General features: G+C 41.8%; 1 protein-coding gene across 1 annotated transcript in view; it reads left to right on the plus strand.

Moving 5' to 3' along the window:
* The first annotated feature begins 1,544 nt into the window (after positions 1–1,544).
* npm1b (nucleophosmin 1b) overlaps positions 1,545–18,302 on the plus strand; it is a 41,770-nt gene continuing 25,012 nt past the window's right edge. Inside the window, exons 1-5 of the mRNA XM_088638234.1 lie at positions 1,545–1,698; positions 2,779–2,861; positions 9,528–9,647; positions 16,127–16,220; positions 17,422–17,525. Coding sequence (XP_088494360.1) covers positions 1,647–1,698; positions 2,779–2,861; positions 9,528–9,647; positions 16,127–16,220; positions 17,422–17,525 — 453 coding nt within the window. The 5' untranslated portion in view covers positions 1,545–1,646. The remainder of the gene's footprint in view (positions 1,699–2,778; positions 2,862–9,527; positions 9,648–16,126; positions 16,221–17,421; positions 17,526–18,302) is intronic.

The following is an 18,302-nucleotide window of genomic DNA, read 5'->3' on the forward strand; positions in this document are numbered from 1 at the left end:
CGGAAAGAATAAACAAACCAGCAGCATGAGGGGAGATAAAAATGTGTGGGAAGTCATTAAAAATATTTCATATTAGAGTTGTCATAAATTTTCGCAGATCTTCTTTAAAAACCTGTCTGGATAGCTATCTCATAGGAATTTCTTAGTGATGTCCAATGATTTAAGAGAAATGTAAGACTGAGGTGAAGTTATCCAAGTAAGTTTTTTTTATAAGCTGTAGTTTTACTACAGTTCATCCATTTTTAAGCAGCTGCATCCAATTCAGTCATGGAGGAGCTAGAGACCCTCCTGGCAAGCAATGTGTGTAAGGCAGGGTACACCCTGGACAGGGCGCTAGTCCATTACAAGGCATTTTTCTCTGATTCTTCAAATATGAAACATTCTTAATGTTATATGGTATTTTATTGAACTTCTGCTTCGAACCCAACACAGGAGCTAGGATTCCAGAGAATGTCTGGCACTTAATCCTGGAATATGTCCAGGACCAAGACTTAGCAACCCAGTACTGGACCTGGGTGTTTTGTTTGTCTGCAGGCTTTCAGGCCTCTTTAGCAGGATTGTGCTACTACATTGGTTCAATTAAATTAATAATGAGCCAATTATTGGTTATTATCCAGGTGGATGCTGCACACTGGTGGTGGTGGAGGGGAGTCCCCATTACCTGTAATGCACTTTGAGTGGAGTGTCCAGAAAAGTTCTATATAGCTATATAAGTGTAAGCAATGATTAATTCATTAGTATTATGCTCATTAAGAACTTATTTGGAATAAAGATCTGTAGACATACCCCCTTTCCAGGACAGTGGTTAGGCCATCCCTATGAATAGTGTTGTATAAGGAACACTTAACCAAACTACATTTCTAAAGCTGAGTATCTGGAATTGTTCGCACGATCTTTCTGGTTTAACAAGGTTTTTGGATAATAGAGTTTAACTGGGATACTCCAGTCAAATTGACAGAATTCTCCAATCCCCAAATCTCAGCAGCATGAATCCCTAATTAGCTCAGGTGCAACCAATTGTTAAATTGTAGTGAGTCACAGTTTTTCGGGATAAATTCATGTGTTTCTGTAGGTTTCCTTTGCTGTCCATTTAAAATCAAAAGCTCAATTGTAACAAACAAACAAACAAACAAACAAACAAACAAAAAAGTGTGGGTATAACGTTCGGATCAGGGTACGGATATTTAAAAAAATCACATGTGAAAAAGGTTCAAGTGGGGGAAGACTTTATAGAAACCGTAGTAGCCAGTATTGAGCTCTTTTAATTCTTTAAGCTGTGTTCAAATTAATACCCGCAGACAAATCGGCCTTCCACAGCCTAAACCGTCGTGCATTTTCCCCGTTTACTCTTCAGAGAGGAATTAACCTGCTTTACCAGTCCTGTACAACTGATAACGGTTATCATTGACCCATCTCGACCACGGCCAGCTCTGGGTGACACTGCCCTCTGGCGGGGTTCAAGGGATCTGCACAGAGCCGTCTCTGCTCTGCACTTTCCTGTGTCCACTTGATGGTGTACCTGATTGGAGAATACGACGCTTACAGTTTCCGTTTTGTTTTCCTATTAGTCGGTTCACCTGTCACTTACACTTTTTCGTTGTTTGGGTTCCACCTTCTAGAAACCTGGTATCTTTTCTGTAGGCAACATGGCGGAGGGCAGTGACACTGAGTTTGGTAGACCTCAGATATATTTGTTCGGTGAGGCACCTTCGCGTTTTATGTTCTTTTGGATTCTGAATTTTTTGCCGTCCATTATTTCTGCTTTTATTAGAATGACTCTCTTATGCAAAAAGGCAGACATTGCGTACTTAAAATATGTCTTGCACCGGCTAACAGTACTGAATTCTGGCAAATGTCATTTTAAGCGAAAGTGTTTTCTTAGTATTAATTGATGCATTTTAAAATACCTGTTACTGTAGCATAGGCCTTGATACGCATTGCAGAATTATTTCGAACCCGAGTCTATGAGCGTTTTCTCCATCCTCTAGTAACTGTTAGTTGTCTATTGTGCTGCTAAAGTATGTAATTTGGAACAAAGGGACACCCACCGTGCTAATGTTTCACTTTTAAATCCCATTCAAAAATAAATTCTGCGTCTATTGATTTTCATTGAGAACTCTGCTTTATACACATATATCAGTTTTTAGAGTTATTTCGCAGATACCGTTGTAGTTTTTTTATTTGAACAGTCGTTAAGCACTGTATTGTACTGTGTTTTTACAACTTAAATGCAGAAACGCAGTGCATTCAAATTAGTACTTGAAGCATTCAAATAAGTTTATTCATACCGTTTGTATACGTGCATATTTGATATATTTGCAACGTGAATTTGACTTTATTAAGAATCTGCAATTGCATCGTTTGATCCTCAATATATTGCTTGACTTTGATAAGATAAGATCACTTTATTGGCCGTATACAATTTCTTGTATTAGGAATTTGTCTTTTCACATATCCCAGCTTGCTCTCCATGAGACACAGACAGGGAGAGAAGCTGGGGGTCAGAGCGCAGGGTCAGCCATTGTACAGTGCCCCTGGAGCAGTTGGGGTTAAGGGCCTTGCTCAGGGGCCCAACGGAGTAGGATTCCTCTGCTGGCCGTGGGATATGAACCAGCAACCTTCCAGCCACAGACACTGCACCGCCCCAACTGTTCAAACTGTAATTTGAACTTGACGTTTTGTCCCCACTGCCCCTTGAGTTACTGTATAAAAATTATGAACATTCCAGGTTTTTATTTCTGAAATTACAAATCTGGACTGTTGTGTATCTTTCTCCAGGGTGTGAGCTGAAGTCAGACAAAAAGGAATACAAAGTGAAAATCGAAGAGGATGAAGCTGAACACCAGCTCTCTCTCAAGGCAGTAAGTTCGGCAGAGAAGAGGGACAGGACAAAGTCTGGGAGTTTTAACTGGCGGTATTTTACAGAGCATCAGACAATGCAGTTATTAAAGGGGAAAGTATGAAATTAAGGGATTCTAAAATTTTCATGCTTTGTAGTCTGCTATCATCCGTTTAAAGGAACAAGTAATAGGTTTATTCTGTGCTGAAAAGAGAAGAAAGAAAACGTCTTGGCTGTGGAGCCTTCTTCGGGTGTAAGGGAGAAATCCTTTAGGAATTATAACGACGACATCTGATAAGGAGCAGGAGGTGGTTAGAAAGCCTGGTCTTGGAGCAGATCGGTGTGAAGCTGGTTTAGTAAGAGATTGGGCAAGTAGCCCAGGGAGGAAGAGAAGGAACGATGAAGAGATCTAGACAAGATTTAGAGGAAATTTTTTATCGTAGATCTCTGCTCTCCGAATTTTACAGGATTTAGATAACTAGATAACTTTAAGATAACTTAACACCCAATAAAATAAAAATAAATGTTATTCAGTGTTTATAGCCTAAGAATTTCCACAACACACTATAAAGTATTAAGTAAAAAAAATGGAATATGATACCTGAAGGCGCGATCTCTGAATACAACAAAGATTTAAGACTGGGGAAATGATACTTACTGTGGTGCTCAATTTCTGAACCTTCAGGTGTGCTTGTGCCTTGTGCCTCGGCTCCCAGAAAAACAACAGTCAGCAGTCCATTTCCCATTACCACATAGTCCAGTAGGGAAGGAATTTAGTGCTGAAACTTTGACGGTGTAGCGGGACTGAAGGCAGATGAGGGACAGGGTAACCCCTCTTCAGGAGATCGGGAAAGATTCAGAGTCCAGGCTACAGAGGTGAAGCCATTATCAGGCCTTTGTTTCATATGAAGTTCAGGCACCATACCCCAGTGTGACAGGAAGAAAAGGCCTTTCTTTCTCTGCCCGTTTCCCCTGCCAGAGCTGTCTTTACAGCCTGGTGACATTTCCACACAGCCCCCTCTTCCAGCAGCTGGGTGACTTTCCTTTCTCTCCTTTCTGGTACCAGAAACTGTATGTGTAGCTGCCTGCAGTCTATGCGTTATCCCAAGGACAATGTGACATACTGTTAACCAAAGAAGCATTTTTCAGATAACTTTTTACAGATGTCAGGTCATTGGTGCTTTGCGTAACTATTGGGTTGCGTAACTGAAAGTACAGGCATGAGGTTACAAGGGTTACAGTTGCAATCAGATTGAGATTATCAAGGTGTTACATGAAAGATGGAGCCGCAGTAGCTCAGACGGTAAGGGCGTTGAGCTCCTGATGGGAAGGTCCCGGGTTCAATCCCAGGTAGGGGTGAGCGATGGAGCTCTAATTCCTTCCAGTCGGCTCCCAGGTCCACTCAGCCTGATTTCCAAATGAATTCAGTCCTTCAGGACTCAGTGCAATGAGCGTGTTCCAGAAGGGACTTTACCTCCCTTGAAATCTAGTTTGACAGCCCGGCCCTCCCTCCCCCAGCTGACTCTGACTGGGCCCGTGTCACACTGTTCTGTTTCCCCCAGTATTTCGTGGTCATTAACAGGACTCTGTCATAGTGATCTGCTCACCACCTCCCAGGCCTTCTGGTCCTGCAGTGGAGACACACCAGACCCTCAGTCAGGAGCCAGACAGGCAGCCCCACCTACTCATCATCCACCAGAGTCTGGGAACGAGGCAGGCAGCGTCTCCTACTCACTGGTCTACAACCTACGCTTATACGTCTCGCTGTAATCTTTCATTCTGACTCGTTCCTGACCTTTTTAGCAACCTTAATATTCTCCTACAGTAGCGCTCACCTCTCTCCCTCTGGCACAGTCACACAGCAGTGTGGCGGACTGCCAGGGAGAGTACTGCTCCACTCTCCAGCACCACCAGCGGGTCTCCTGATCATGGTCTGTCCTGTTCTGGCAGAGGCCCCCTGGGGTCCTAGCTCATATGCCTTACTCCCCTCTCGAAGGAAGACCGCTCGGCTCTCTCCGTTCTTCCCTCATGCTTTCCCAGCTCCTCCAGGGCACCTGCGCCGTCAGTCCTGCCGGCTGCGCTCCCCTGCAGACTCACACCGCTGGCCGGCCTTGTGGCTTCCCTCCGGCTCTGCAGCTCGGCAAGCTCGGCTTTTGTCCAGGCTCCGTCTCAGAGCCGTGGGGGGAGGCTTGGACGCCGTTCCATCCGCCTTCCAGCCTCTCCACGCCACCTCCAGCCGACTGCGTCCCCGGTCCGTCGAGCACACCCGCGCAGCGCGCATCTCTTAACACGCTAGGGTCCCTGCCGGGGAATACAGCCAGCAGCCTCTCCTGTGCATCAGGGCTGCTTTTTCCAAGCTTAAGACTTTATACAGGGCCTTTGATGAGAGAGAGGTGTGTATTTACTGTAGGTACGTGTACATGTACGTTGGGCACGGTGCAATACACAGCACTTTCACACAGCGTGCACAATACCTTACAAAACAGTGAGACATAATGACCGTACGACAAGCCACACTAAGGTACAGCAGGTCTTACGGAACAGTAAACACGCAGGACAAGAGGCACGTGGTAGCCCAGTGAAAAGCACGTGGTTCAGAGTGCATTGCACAGTGAGCTGCCGTAGTGTAGACGCTGTAATTAAGCCTGGTGGTCTGTGCTTCAGCAGTGCAGTGCCACTGGCCAGGGCGCAGGGGGAAGAGCAGTTTGCGGTCGGGATGGTTGGGATCCTGAATGATGGATTGGGCTCCCAGACAAGCACCCTGGATAGAATTGTGCCATGGCTGAGGACCTGGTCTGTTAGTGCAAGAAACTTGACTTTGAATAAATCGCACACAATTTGAAAAGCCCCGTGTAATCTGAGATTGCCTATTTGGGAATGAGCACCTTTTAAATAACTGGACATAGACAAAAATAAAACTGACAACTCAGCTCATCTGACACATCCCTTATATAGTCGGTGCCTTACTTAACTGTTCACCACTTCCTGCTGTAAAGTTTCTGTACTAACCATTTCATATTTTTGTTTTTAAATAATTTATTTTAAAATCGAAATAATGAGGGTTCATAGGTGTTTATTGTTGCATGGTACTGAAAAATATTAAGAAAATAAATGTGTAAGAAAGTGAACTGATGCAGAGTATTTTTTTAAAAAAAGGTTTGTGTGGGCTGATCCTGTCACATGTGATTCCTGACTTTGAAGTTTATTCTGTGTATTCTTTAAAAAACGTTTTCAATGCCAAAATACAGTTTTAAGAATTTTAGGTAACGTTCTGCTATGTTGAATCATAAATTTAAGAAAAACCTTTGCAGTGTTTAAATGGTGTAAATTGTAAATATGTTACTTGACAATGTTTTGGTCATTTTTAAGGTTTATCCTTTAATATCAGTTTTGGAAAAGATGGTGTTGTGGTTTTCCAACAAACAGAGCTGTGTGAAAGATGTGTGACATTTAGGTATTTGTAATATGGCAGTAGTGTGGAGTAAATAATTCCCAGTTGATAAATGTGATTGATAAGCTACTCCAATACATACATTTACAGTGAGACCCTCTGCAATGTGGGGGTTACCTTCCTCTAACACTGCACACTGGAGGAACCTTAGAGCTTATGGGAAAATTGGGGACAGGGGAACACAGCCACACAAAATCCCATATAAGCATCATGACTTCTTTACTCATTATTTACAATGAACTCCGAGATCATCACGAGGTTCCCTCATATCCCAGAGCCCCTCACTTGCTGATTCCCAGGCTCAATGAACCTCACCACCAGCTCTTGCACTTTGGCAAGTCCCTTTCGGGGAGCAGCAGAGCAAGACCCCAGACTCGGTCAGGGAGCAGCAGAGCAAGACCCCAGACTTGGGGAGCAGCAGAGCAAGACCCCCGACTCTGTCGGGGAGCAGCAGAGCAAGACCCCCGACTCTGTCGGGGAGCAGTGGTGCAAGACCCCTGACTTGGTCAGGGAGCAGCAGTGGAAGACTCCCGATTCGGTCGGGGAGCAGCAGAGCAAGACCCCCGACTCATTGGAAGACCCCTGAATCGTTGTGGAGTAGAAGTAGAAGACCCCGACCCCCAGCTGCTGGCCCCAGCTTCCTTTATACCAGACACTGCTGCCTTTTTAATTTTTTCTTCTCATCTTTACTCTTACTCACACTTAGCAGTTTCACACACTTACTTGCATCAGTGGCGCCCTCTCTCTGTCGCCACAGCCTGCCCACTGTCAGAAGTCAGCAGCTAGTGGAGCCCTTTCTTTCACTCGACGCTTCAAGAGTTTCCAGAGTGAGGGCTTCTCTACTGCAACCTACTCTCTGGTACACCCACAAACACACAATGGCACATTATTACTCACACTGATCCCACGCTCCTCGTACACACTGGGCAGGCCTCTTCTATCACATCCTTTAAATAAACAATCTTCCGAAGCACAACCGCAATCCCCCTCTGGAATTGTCGCTCTCAATCCTCCCCTTCCGGGGTTCCTAACTTGTATTCTTCGTGATTTCCTCTATAATCCAGGTTGAAAGTCCTATCCAGGTGACTAAAGCTGCCGTCTGCTAGGGTGCTTTCTCTCACAACGCCGATATCCTCTCCCTAAATGCTGATAGCAGCTGCGGTAGGACATCAGGATAGATATGAGAACAAAACTGGATTTTGAGCACGGACACGCAGCCCCATGGAATCCATTTCATGGATGGACTCCTGTTATGACCAAACCCTTGTGCTTTGGGGATTTTTGGTCCCATTAATGTTTGTGTGTTATAGGAAAACCTTGTTGGATGAGGGATTACTGTAAACAGTTCAGTGGTTATCAGACCTGGTCCTGGAGGAACACAGTCTGGTTTTTGCTCCAGTTAAGTTCTTATTTACAGGTTGATTGATTTCATTTAGCTATTTAGAGCATATTAAGAAATGTGCTTTTGGTATTTAAAAGGTCAAAGGATCTGCGGAAATTTATGACAACTCTAAAATGCCTAAAATGTAACCAACTTGACTAGACAAAATGGGAAAAGCGTTCATTTTGTGAGTTTGTGATACAGTGTCATAACCACGTGTGTCTGTTCATCACCACCTGATCAACCAATAAGAGCTGTTTAGTCAGAAATAATGGCCAGCAATTTTCTGAAAGAGAGACTTTGTAAAGCTGTCTGTGCAGAAACTGTTAGAAACGGTACCCTTTAAGTCACTTTGACACTCAGCACCGACAGAAGAAACAAGTTAAATACAGATCAATAGAGTCATCAATTAGCACTGGTGATTTAGAGCCGAAATAGAATGAAAATTAATGTTGCTCCAGGATTACAGTGTGGAACCACTTTTGTAGTTTATCTTGTTTTTATAATCATGTTTTTGTAGTTAAAAATGCTACAGACATCACAACAGACAACAACATTGCAACAGTTTAAGTTGTAAAAACAGAAAAAAATACTGTAGGTTTGAGGAAATTGGTGATGCTCATATCATTTCTTAAACAGCAACGCTATTTTTATATTTTAGAAAGAATCAATGTTGATGAGTGTATTTCAAACCACAACAGAAATAAAACGTACGCAGTAACTTGTTAAACCTCCAGTTTACATCACAAAGTAGACACAATTTAGAGGAATGAACAATGCCATGTTCTGTGAGGCAACACAACGTCCGGTGAGGTGAAGTGGCCCTGTGACACTGTAGTCAGGCAGGCTTGCAAATACATTTCTTTTAACCCAATAGAAATGTTGCTCTTGTTTTTTTGACAGTTTTACTGAAAAATACTACTTACATGTTAATTCTGCATGCAGATGCACATTGGAACATTGCTGTGGTCATGAAAACGTGGTGCTGCACCGCCTGCACTTATTTGCTTGTACATTGTATTAGATTAGTAATAACAGTGACTAGTGAGCAGGAAGGGTCACTTCACATCGCAATTTGTAGGAACACGAATGCTAGTTTGCGACAACATGGCGACTTACAATAATTTCACAGTTTTCAGTTTTGTGCTTCATTTGAAATGGGTCAAATTTTTCTGTATATCAATGAATTGTTTTTGGTACTGAGATTTAATAATTGGTCTGAGAAATTGGGACTGCACTTCTCCTTTAACTCTGGATTGCTGTTTTCTGGGAGAAATCCAAGATGTTTGCTCAGCAGCGTAAATCTAAGAAACTTGGATTAAACCTGTCTGATCCACTTACCAACATGAACTAAATGGTCAGTAAATCCTGAAGTACCTTTAATTTGTTGTTAGGAAACATTGTCAAAGGTACTAGCTCATCTCTTTCACCATTTACTATTTACAGATCATTGTAGAAAAGAGTGGGTAGCTGCGTCAGCATGCATAGGCTGCAAAGGAACAAGTTATAGGTTTATTCCATGCTGAAAAAAAGAAGAAAGAGAACACAACGTTTCGGCTGTGGAGTCTTCTTCAGGTGCCACACCTGAAGAAGGCTCCACGGCCGAAACGTTGTGTTCTCTTTCTTCTTTTTTTCAGCATGGAATAAACCTATTACTTGTTCCATTGTAGAAAAGAGTTGAGGTTATTATAAGGGACTAAACTCAAGATACCCCATACCCTGATGTGTATGATTGCACCCTACTGTTTTTGACCATGCTTTATCAGTGCATTTGAGTTGGAATCGTGCTTATTTCATGAAACTAATGACCAATCCTAAGTATATCTTTTGAATCCTGATTTTTTTCTCTTTCGTAGGTTTGTTTAGGGGCGGAAGCTGAAGATGTGCTTCACACGGTGGAGGTTGAAGGCATGACGTACGATGGGAAGATTGCACAAACGCCACTAGCTGTTCTCAAGCCCTCTGTGCTTCCGACAGTGAGTGCCTAACATCTCAGATTTAATTCTGCAAGAATTAAGTTTACTAAAGGAGGCGACTAATTTCCCATACCTTAAACTGATCTGAAACATTGCTAGCTTGCCATTAAATCCTCCTGAATAAAAATGTATTGCATCAGTAAAATGTACACATGAACATCATGCCACTCATGATACTAGAGGTGTATGTGTATGTAAAAAAAAAGACTGATTTTGACTCATTGATCAGTCTTATGTTTTAATTGTTTTAATTTAATAATGCAGGTGAAACTACCCTTTATCTCTGTTTACTAGACTGTATTCTGTATTTTGCGATATTAAGTATACAGTGCTGGTTCTGTTGTTGGTCTCTATCTAAATAGCAAGCAGTAATCTGCTCGTCAGCACACTGCGACGACTTATCTTCTGATGGTTTTCAAACATAACCCTATGATAATATGCAAAATAACTGTCATTTGATTCAGACCTCATTTTTTGTATAATAAAAATTCAAATTGCCTATTATTTTTATATACCCATTCCATTTGGAAAATAAGCTTTTTTTTGCGTCTTCTTTTTCAGTTGTAACCCCTGTGACCACACGCTGGGGAGAATGTAGATCTGTAGACAGACTCCTCCGGTCTGCCCCTTATTAAGCCATTTGTCTTTTGAAAACATCGCAGGCGATGCAGTACAATATAATATATTTTATACAGTGCAATGTATTGTACTAGATAACATTCAGTGTAGATTTCAGTGCATAATTAGTATGCAGTTGTGAAATCAGTTCAATACCTATGGCTTCTTTGGGTTGTTAATGTGAGGTAAACTCCATCCATCTATTTTCTGACTACTGTATCCAATTCAGGGTTGTGGGGGAGCTGGAGCTTCCCCAGCAAGCAATGGGCACAAGATGGGGAGAAATTTCTCATTTCTGTTTCACAATGTGGAATTAACATTACTCGCTCCTGCTCTGAAGTGTAGGTCTGTAATCGTAAAATGGAGAAAGCATTTATTACAATTCTAGTTAACATCACCTTGCTCTTCATTAATTCCATATCATGGGTGCCATTTGTCCAGGCTGAATGACAGGAGAGTGCAAAAACTGAAAGTCAAGGATCATTTGTGTACATGAATTAAATGTCACATGTTAATGTAAGAAAGTTAAACCAGGCAGTTGCTGACTTTTCCCTGATAACCATGGACATGCATATCTCGGCAGTTGTCATTAAACGCTTTACCCGCAAATAACTCTCATTGTTGGCCTTTTCTTGTGCACTGAACCCTTTAGATCTGAACTGCATTAAAGACAAGCTTTGTTTGATGTTGAGTATTGAGAATGAATTACTGAAGATTTTTATATGTTGACTGATTTGCAAAAACAGGCTAGATACCACCTGTACTACCTGTGTGATACATCAAAAGCGGAGCTCTGTGTTCTTTGATCTTGCAGAATATGCTGTGTTCCAGCGTTTGTTTGTTTTTGTTGGAAAATTTGGCATCTTGCTCTGAAAGTGGGACTTTGTTCTGCACATCTGTTAACCTTAGGGCCCAGAGAGGAGGATGTTTTAGGAACAAAAAACAAATTGGCTAGCTCTTGAAGTGTTAGAATGTGCACGCAGGAACATTAGCAAATGCTGGTCCCCAGACTCTCCTCTTGGTTCTGTGTGGATGAAAAAAGTACATGTTTGGAGACAGAGTTCATGGCTGGAGATAGACGGTCTAGCTCCTGGTCACAAATATCATGAAGAGTTTGTGCTGCTGGGTTGTTGGTGGGCATCCAGTATGATTTACCATATTAGTTTAAAAGTGGGGGAAGTTGATAGAAAATTCATAATAAAATTACAATGGCAAATATACTCTGCAGCAAATTGTATAAATGTATTTAATTTTTTTATTGTTATTGAAGTTTGCAATGATTAAAAAGTCTATTCAATGCTTTTAGTTCAAAGAATGTTACACTTTTTTCTCTCATTGGCATTGTTATTTAATGTTTTCCATTTATTGGAAAGTTAGTATTTGATTCATGTAGCACTAAGATTAGAAACCAGAAACCAAGGTTTCAATGAGCCAGGGCTAAATCGACAAGAAACAGGTTCCCATCTCAGGACACAAAATTAATATTAATTAATATCTGAAAAACACTCTAAACCTCAGAAATTAAGAAATATATAGTGCTGTGAAAAAATATATAGTTCTGTATTATTGCATATTTTTCACAGTGAATATGATCAGATCTTCAACCAAAACCTAATAGTAGATGACAGGGACTCATCTGAGTGAACAAATGACATGTAACATTTCATTTATTTATTAAAAAAAGTGCTCCAATCCCCCAGTTGAAAAAGTAATTGCCCTCTTGGACTCAATAACTGGTTATACCATCTTTAGCAGCAATAACTGCAACCAGGCATTCCCTGTAGTTATTGATCAGTCTCTCACAGTGCTGTGGAGGAGTTGTGGCCCACTCCTCCTTGCAGAACTGCTTAAGCCTAGTGACATTCCTGGTTTCTCAAGCATGAACTGTTTGTTTCAGGTCGTGCCGCATCATTTAGCTCTGGACTTTGAGAAGCCATTCCAAAACTAAATGTCTAGTTCTTCAGCCATGCTGATGTAGACTTGCTTGCGTGTTTGGGATCTTTGTCTTGCCGCCTGAGCCAGCTGTGCTTCAGCTTCAGCTCAGGGATAGGTGGCCTGACGTTCTCGTGTAGAACTCTCTGATCCAGAGTGTAATTCATGGCTCTTTCAATGATGGCAAGTCGTCCAGGTCCTGATGCAGCAGAGCATCCCCAAACCATGACTCTACCACCACCGTGCTTGACTGTTGGTATGATGTTCTAACTGTGGACTGTTTCGTTTTAGCCAGACATAACAGGGGCCAGGTTGGCCAAAAAGTTCCACTTCAGTTCCTGAACTCTGGAGGATCATCCAGATGCATGTTGGCCAACTCGAGGCAAGCACTCATGTCCTTCTTTGTGAGCAGTGGTTTCTGCCTTGCTCCTCGGCCATGGATCCCATTTCTGCTCGGTGTCTTTCTGATGGTGGAGTCGTGAATTCTGATCTTAGCTGAAGCGAGAGAGGACTGCAGATTCCTAGATGTTGCTCTAGTTCATTGCGACTTCCTGGACAATTTTACTCCTTGCACGACTGCTGCTTGCATTGGTGTAACATCAGGAGAAGTTGTTAATGAAGGAGCCAGTGCCTCATGCTTCTCTGTCGAGATCTCTTGTGAGAGTGTTTTCTGAAAGCATCAGCCAGGCGATGAGAGGTTGTAATGTCACATGTTTCAGCTCATGTATAGACGTGTCAAAGTGGTTCTCCAGCATGTATCTTCATGGAGATATTACACTGCACTCCTGCACTCTTCTAGTGCATTAAGATAGGGAGTTTGCGTTGTCTTAGCACTGTATTTCAGGGAATGGCTATTAGATGATGTCAGACTGTGTGGTTTCATTGGGGCAAGGTGGCCAGCACTGCAGCCTCATACTTCTTGGAAGGTCCCAGGTTCGATTCTGGACTGAAATGGTTTCTGAGTGGCATTTTCTTATTCTCCCTGTTTTTAAGTGCATTTGTGATGGGCATCTTGGTTTTCTCTCTCTACAAGTGATGTGCTAGTTTAACTGCTGTCCCTAAATTGAACTTGCATAGCCTGCAGCAAATTGACTGGCCTTCCTTCCTTCCAAAGTTGTCCCACTTTGTGTCTTGTAATTCCTGGACAGGCGTCAGGATGCTGATCCCTACCAGGAGTGAGAGGATGTTGTATCATTCAGTGAGTGTTTTAATGAAATCAACCATGTTGAATGGATTAATTTACTCATTTGTTACTGAAATGAAGCTGATGGAAAAGCAGTAGTGCGTAATTTTGGTTCCAAGTTCCTTGGATTACAGGAGCCAAGCATCATCTTGAGAATTTCTCTATCCAAAAACAATTAATGCAAGTCTCCAAATATGGCCCCTTTGTAAGCTGAAGTTTCTTAGAGACTTTGAGAAAAACAGGAAGAGGGAGGACCCAACACTGATTAACTTCATATACTGTGACTTCCATAGTCAATAATGGGCTTTAACATGGTGGAGAAGGAACCTGATAGAAGCACACATTGCCCTGGTGTTTTTGTCCTCACAGGTGGATGAAAGATGTAATATTAATGGAGCCTGCTTTTGAAATTTGGCTAAATATAATTCATTTCATTGGCTACACGTAACTCCTTGTCAGCATAGTGCCAAATTCATTATCGTATTATTCTTTAAAGCAAACAAAAGCTGACTCCCTTTATTTGAAGAAAAATTTGTTGTTTTTTTCCTGCAGCTGTCAGACAACTGCCAAGCCAAGCCAAGAGAAATTTCTGATGGTTGTCCTTTCTTCAGGTTCTTCTTACGGTTTTACGTTTATCATGGTCCGTGGAGAGAATGTACTTGAAAAGACAAAATATTCCAGCTCCTGACGATAGACTTGCGGAGACAATGGGACACAATGTCACACTCAACGCGAAATAATGGCTTAGCTAAAAAGCTGGCTAGTAGACAAAAATTAACCTGAATTTGTGTAAAGGGAATTTGAAACTGAAAAATCCTTTTGATATTTTCCCCATTTAAACATCAGCAATTGAATGAGCATGACTAAATCGACTGCTTACTGAGGATGTGCAGAAGGAAACTCTGAAACAAGTGCTGAGTTAGTCACAAAGCCTTCAGAGCTAAAGGAGAAGGGTAGACTGTTAACTTCTGGTTTTGTGGTTCACTGGCCCTTTCCTTTCTAAGGTCTTTGTTTTCTGTTTAATGTCTACAGGGGACACAGCACTTTATTACATCGTGTCCCAATCCTTTGTCCTGGTAGGTGGGGGAGCTTTGCAGAGTTACATCACCCTTTCTAACCCGTATTTTGTAAGAGTGGCACCAATGTTTTGATGCTGCCTGACATTTTACAGTACATTTTGCAACAGTGTGGAGTAGTGATTTGAGATCTCACAGCTTGTACAGTTATGGAGTTTCACGGCTGTTGTGTGCCTGCTTAATTGATTTAATTCACTTAGATTGCTCCGATTATTGAATTCTTTAAGCTGTCATAAATGTGCTATGATCAGGTCACCCTTGCCCCCTCTGTGCTAGTTTTCTGTTGCCTGCCTTTCTCTGTGTTCAGTATTTGCTGGGGATCAAGTCCTGATTATCGATCAGCTGTGGACCTTCAGCACACCTACAGTGATGTGAAAAAGAAAGTACACCCCTTGGGAGTGTATGGTTTTACATATTAAGACATATCTGACCTTCACCTAGTCCTCCCCAAGTTCTCACCGAGTAGATAAATCTAACCTTATTTGATGTGTAATTCTAATGACCTTCTTGGCTGATATGGAAGCAGTTACTTACTTCAGTAATTAAAAGTAAGTGATTCACTTACTTTTTCACACAAGGCTTCTGAAAGTTGCTGATTTTTTCTGTTTGATAAGTCATAACCGTAAAATGTGTGTGTTATTTGTCACCTGAGGTTAGATTGAACTCCTGTTATGACTTGGTGAGGACTGTACTGTATATAGCAGATGGGATTGAGGTTAGGAGAGAGGGAGATGTAAGAAGAGAGACCTACACAGAGATCATAGGAACGACACGGGATACTTGGGTTTGAGACATTCTTGTTGTACTACGGATTTCTTTTATATTTTTCTCTCCTCGCGAGTTGCATTTGTTCAGTTCAGATGGGTATTTTGTTTTATAGTTGTCAGCTTGGCTAAGACAGGGAGCAGGCCAGTCCCCAGAAGGCTTTTTTCGTCTATGTTTGTTGTTTTTTCAGGCCTATTGGAGAAAGTGTCTTTAGTTTTATTAGTATTATTTTTTTATTTAGTACAGACCTGCACATTTATGTGGAAATAGTTATTTATGTTGCCCAACAAATGCCATTGATTGTTTACAAATATTTTTTTTTCTTCCAAACGTTTCTAGCAGTGTTTCCTTGGTGGGCGGATTATTGTTTATTTCCTCCGGACACACCTTCCCTGTGTTTTGTTTCTTTGGGAAAGCTAGGTTTGGCGTAACAATTTGAAAAATTAGTTCTCAGTTGTAATGTGTGGTATATAAAAATAGCTATCGTCATGATCAAGTAAAAGGGCTCGGCAGAATGGTTGTTTTGTCCTTTTCGGTTTAGACGACCTCCACTCGTTCCTTTACAGTTAATGCACTGACAGAGCTCCCCACTGTGGCGTTATTATTAATACTACATTGTTTCCAAAACAGTGCTGGAAAACTGCAAATGCTTCTTGCTTATGTAAATGATAATTATGTGATGTCGTCACAGGATGTAATATAAGACCTGCAAACCTTCAAGCTAATGAAAGGAATTGCCTAGCCCTGGAACAATTTGAATAGTTTCCAAAGGTAGACAGCCAACTTGTCCACTGAGTCTCTGGACTCTTCTCTATCTGCTTTATAAGTTACTTGAATGCTCTGTAAGCAGGCCACTGGAGTCTCTGAGATCTGATTTTAATGCTTCTTTACCTTATATTGTTTAGGTGAGCCTTGGAGGATTTGAAATAACACCACCAGCAACATTCCGCCTCAAGACTGGCTCTGGACCCGTCTTCATCAGCGGTCAACATTTTGTTAGTAAGTGACCCTTTCCACACTTTTTACCAAGTCCCCGTTTTAGTGCTTTTTAACAAGTGGGAGGTTTCAGTAGCTTCTTCGTCATTCTTTGAGCTCTTTCCTGGAACAGCAGCCTGATGAGAACCTCTGTTGTGACTCTTAGAGGATTGCAGGAAAGCCAAGTCTCAAGGTCGTGAAGATGTTACACTTGTACTAATGCAAACTGTTTTGTGGAAGCCTAGTTTCTTTTTTTCTTTCTCAGAAAAAGTATTTCGTGTAGGTTTAACCTGTAATATGTTATAGGTTAACTTTCTTTTTGAATTTGAAAATGGCAAAATGTGCAGTGTTCTGACTAAGCATTTTAGAGATCCCACTGGGAACTACATAGCTCACTCAAAACCTTGTGGTCAAATGCTTCTACAACAAAGCATCTTGACAGCACACTCAGTCCTATGAAGTCTTTAGTTACAGTGTGACAATTTTCACACATGCAGTTTATGCTGACTCAATGGCAGCTTTAAACTGGCATAACGTGAATTGTCTGTACAGATACAGAGCCAACTTGTTCAGTCATGGCTGTGAACCACAGAGACCGCACGGAGCTGTCACAGCTGTAGGTGTCAATGCGTATTAATGGCTCTGAAGTGGTGTGGTGTGTTCTTATGCAGCAGAATCACAAGTACATTTCATGGAAGATACGTTGTGCTTACTCTACTTACTGCAACATTGAAAATTCCTGAGTTTGGTTTCAGATTGTATTACTGCATCGATGTTTTTTAACCCAAACATCACATTCGAAAGACATATTCCACTGTGGTTGTTTTCTCCACTGGTGCTTGAGCCAGTGTCATTTTCTTTTAAAGGTCAGTATATTGACGTATTAATTATTAATTAATATAAACTTATTAACCGTGAAATGCAAGATCATCATCAGGCATGAAGTTCCTGATAATTTGTCATTGATTGTTATTACAGTACAAATAATAAGTGAAAAATAAAACAAAACTTGCTACCACAACAGGTTGCACAGTCAAAGACACTACTTCACTATTTGACTCTGACAGTGTAACAGATCTGGCATGGGACATCTGTCCACATGGAGTCCACATGTTCTTTCCTCTAGTTCCAACCTGTCTCCCAAAGGTATGGAGGTTAAGGTTGATTAGCTACTCTAAATGTGTTTTCCTTTTCCTAATAAATTGTTCTGGACTGGACTCTGCAGGTATGAAGGAGTCAGAAGATGAAAATGAGGATGAAGAAGAGGAGAACAACACATCACCTGTAAAAAGACCCTCCAGTTTAACGATGGGATTTCATAATGTGAAGGTAATCTTATTTCCTCTCAGGTTAAGGTGTAAATGTGTGTGACACGTGGTTTTAACTTTTAGAGAGAGAGTCCATGTACATTGGGCTTCTAATTTGCCCTGTTCTCTCAGCGCATGCATAGTGCAATAGACACTACAAGATGGTAAATAATAAATGACGACACAGTCATTAGTCACAGCCGACCATCATGCACAATATAGCACTGCAGCATACAAAGGGTAGTACAGAACAATACACAGACAGGGCAATAGGCACATGGTAGGCAAGTAAAGAGTACATGGTGCAGAGGTGCTTGTGTTCTGAGGCATTGCACAGTGAGCTGTTTATGATGCGCTCTGCCGTAGGGTAGAAGCTGTTCTTAGGTCTAGTCGTCCGTGCTTTAATGAAGCGGTACCACTTGCCAGTGCGCAGGAGGGACAACAGTTTGTGCCTGGGATGATTGGGATGATCCTGAATCATGGATCGGGCTTTATTGCGACAGTGAGTGGTGTGGATCTCATTGATCCCTGTATTCGCATTCTGTAATCCTCTGTGATGCTATTTTTGCGGTCTACATTTTTTATACGTTAGGGTTGCTTCTGCTTCAGCCTGCCTAACTAGATAGAGTTTTTGGTGTGGCACTCTGGAGCTGTCCAGAGCTGTTCTCTTTAATATGTCCACTTGTCCACTTCCCAGCTGTATGTAGCTGAACCTGGCACCCCTCTTGCGGCCAGGATGCCATACCAGTATTTTTAATAGTGGAAAACAGACGCAGCTGGAAAATAAAGAAAACATCTT

Source organism: Lepisosteus platostomus, chromosome 1 (assembly GCF_059453375.1).
Source record: "Lepisosteus platostomus isolate fLepPlt1 chromosome 1, fLepPlt1.hap1, whole genome shotgun sequence".
Taxonomy (NCBI): Eukaryota; Metazoa; Chordata; class Actinopteri; order Semionotiformes; family Lepisosteidae; genus Lepisosteus; species Lepisosteus platostomus.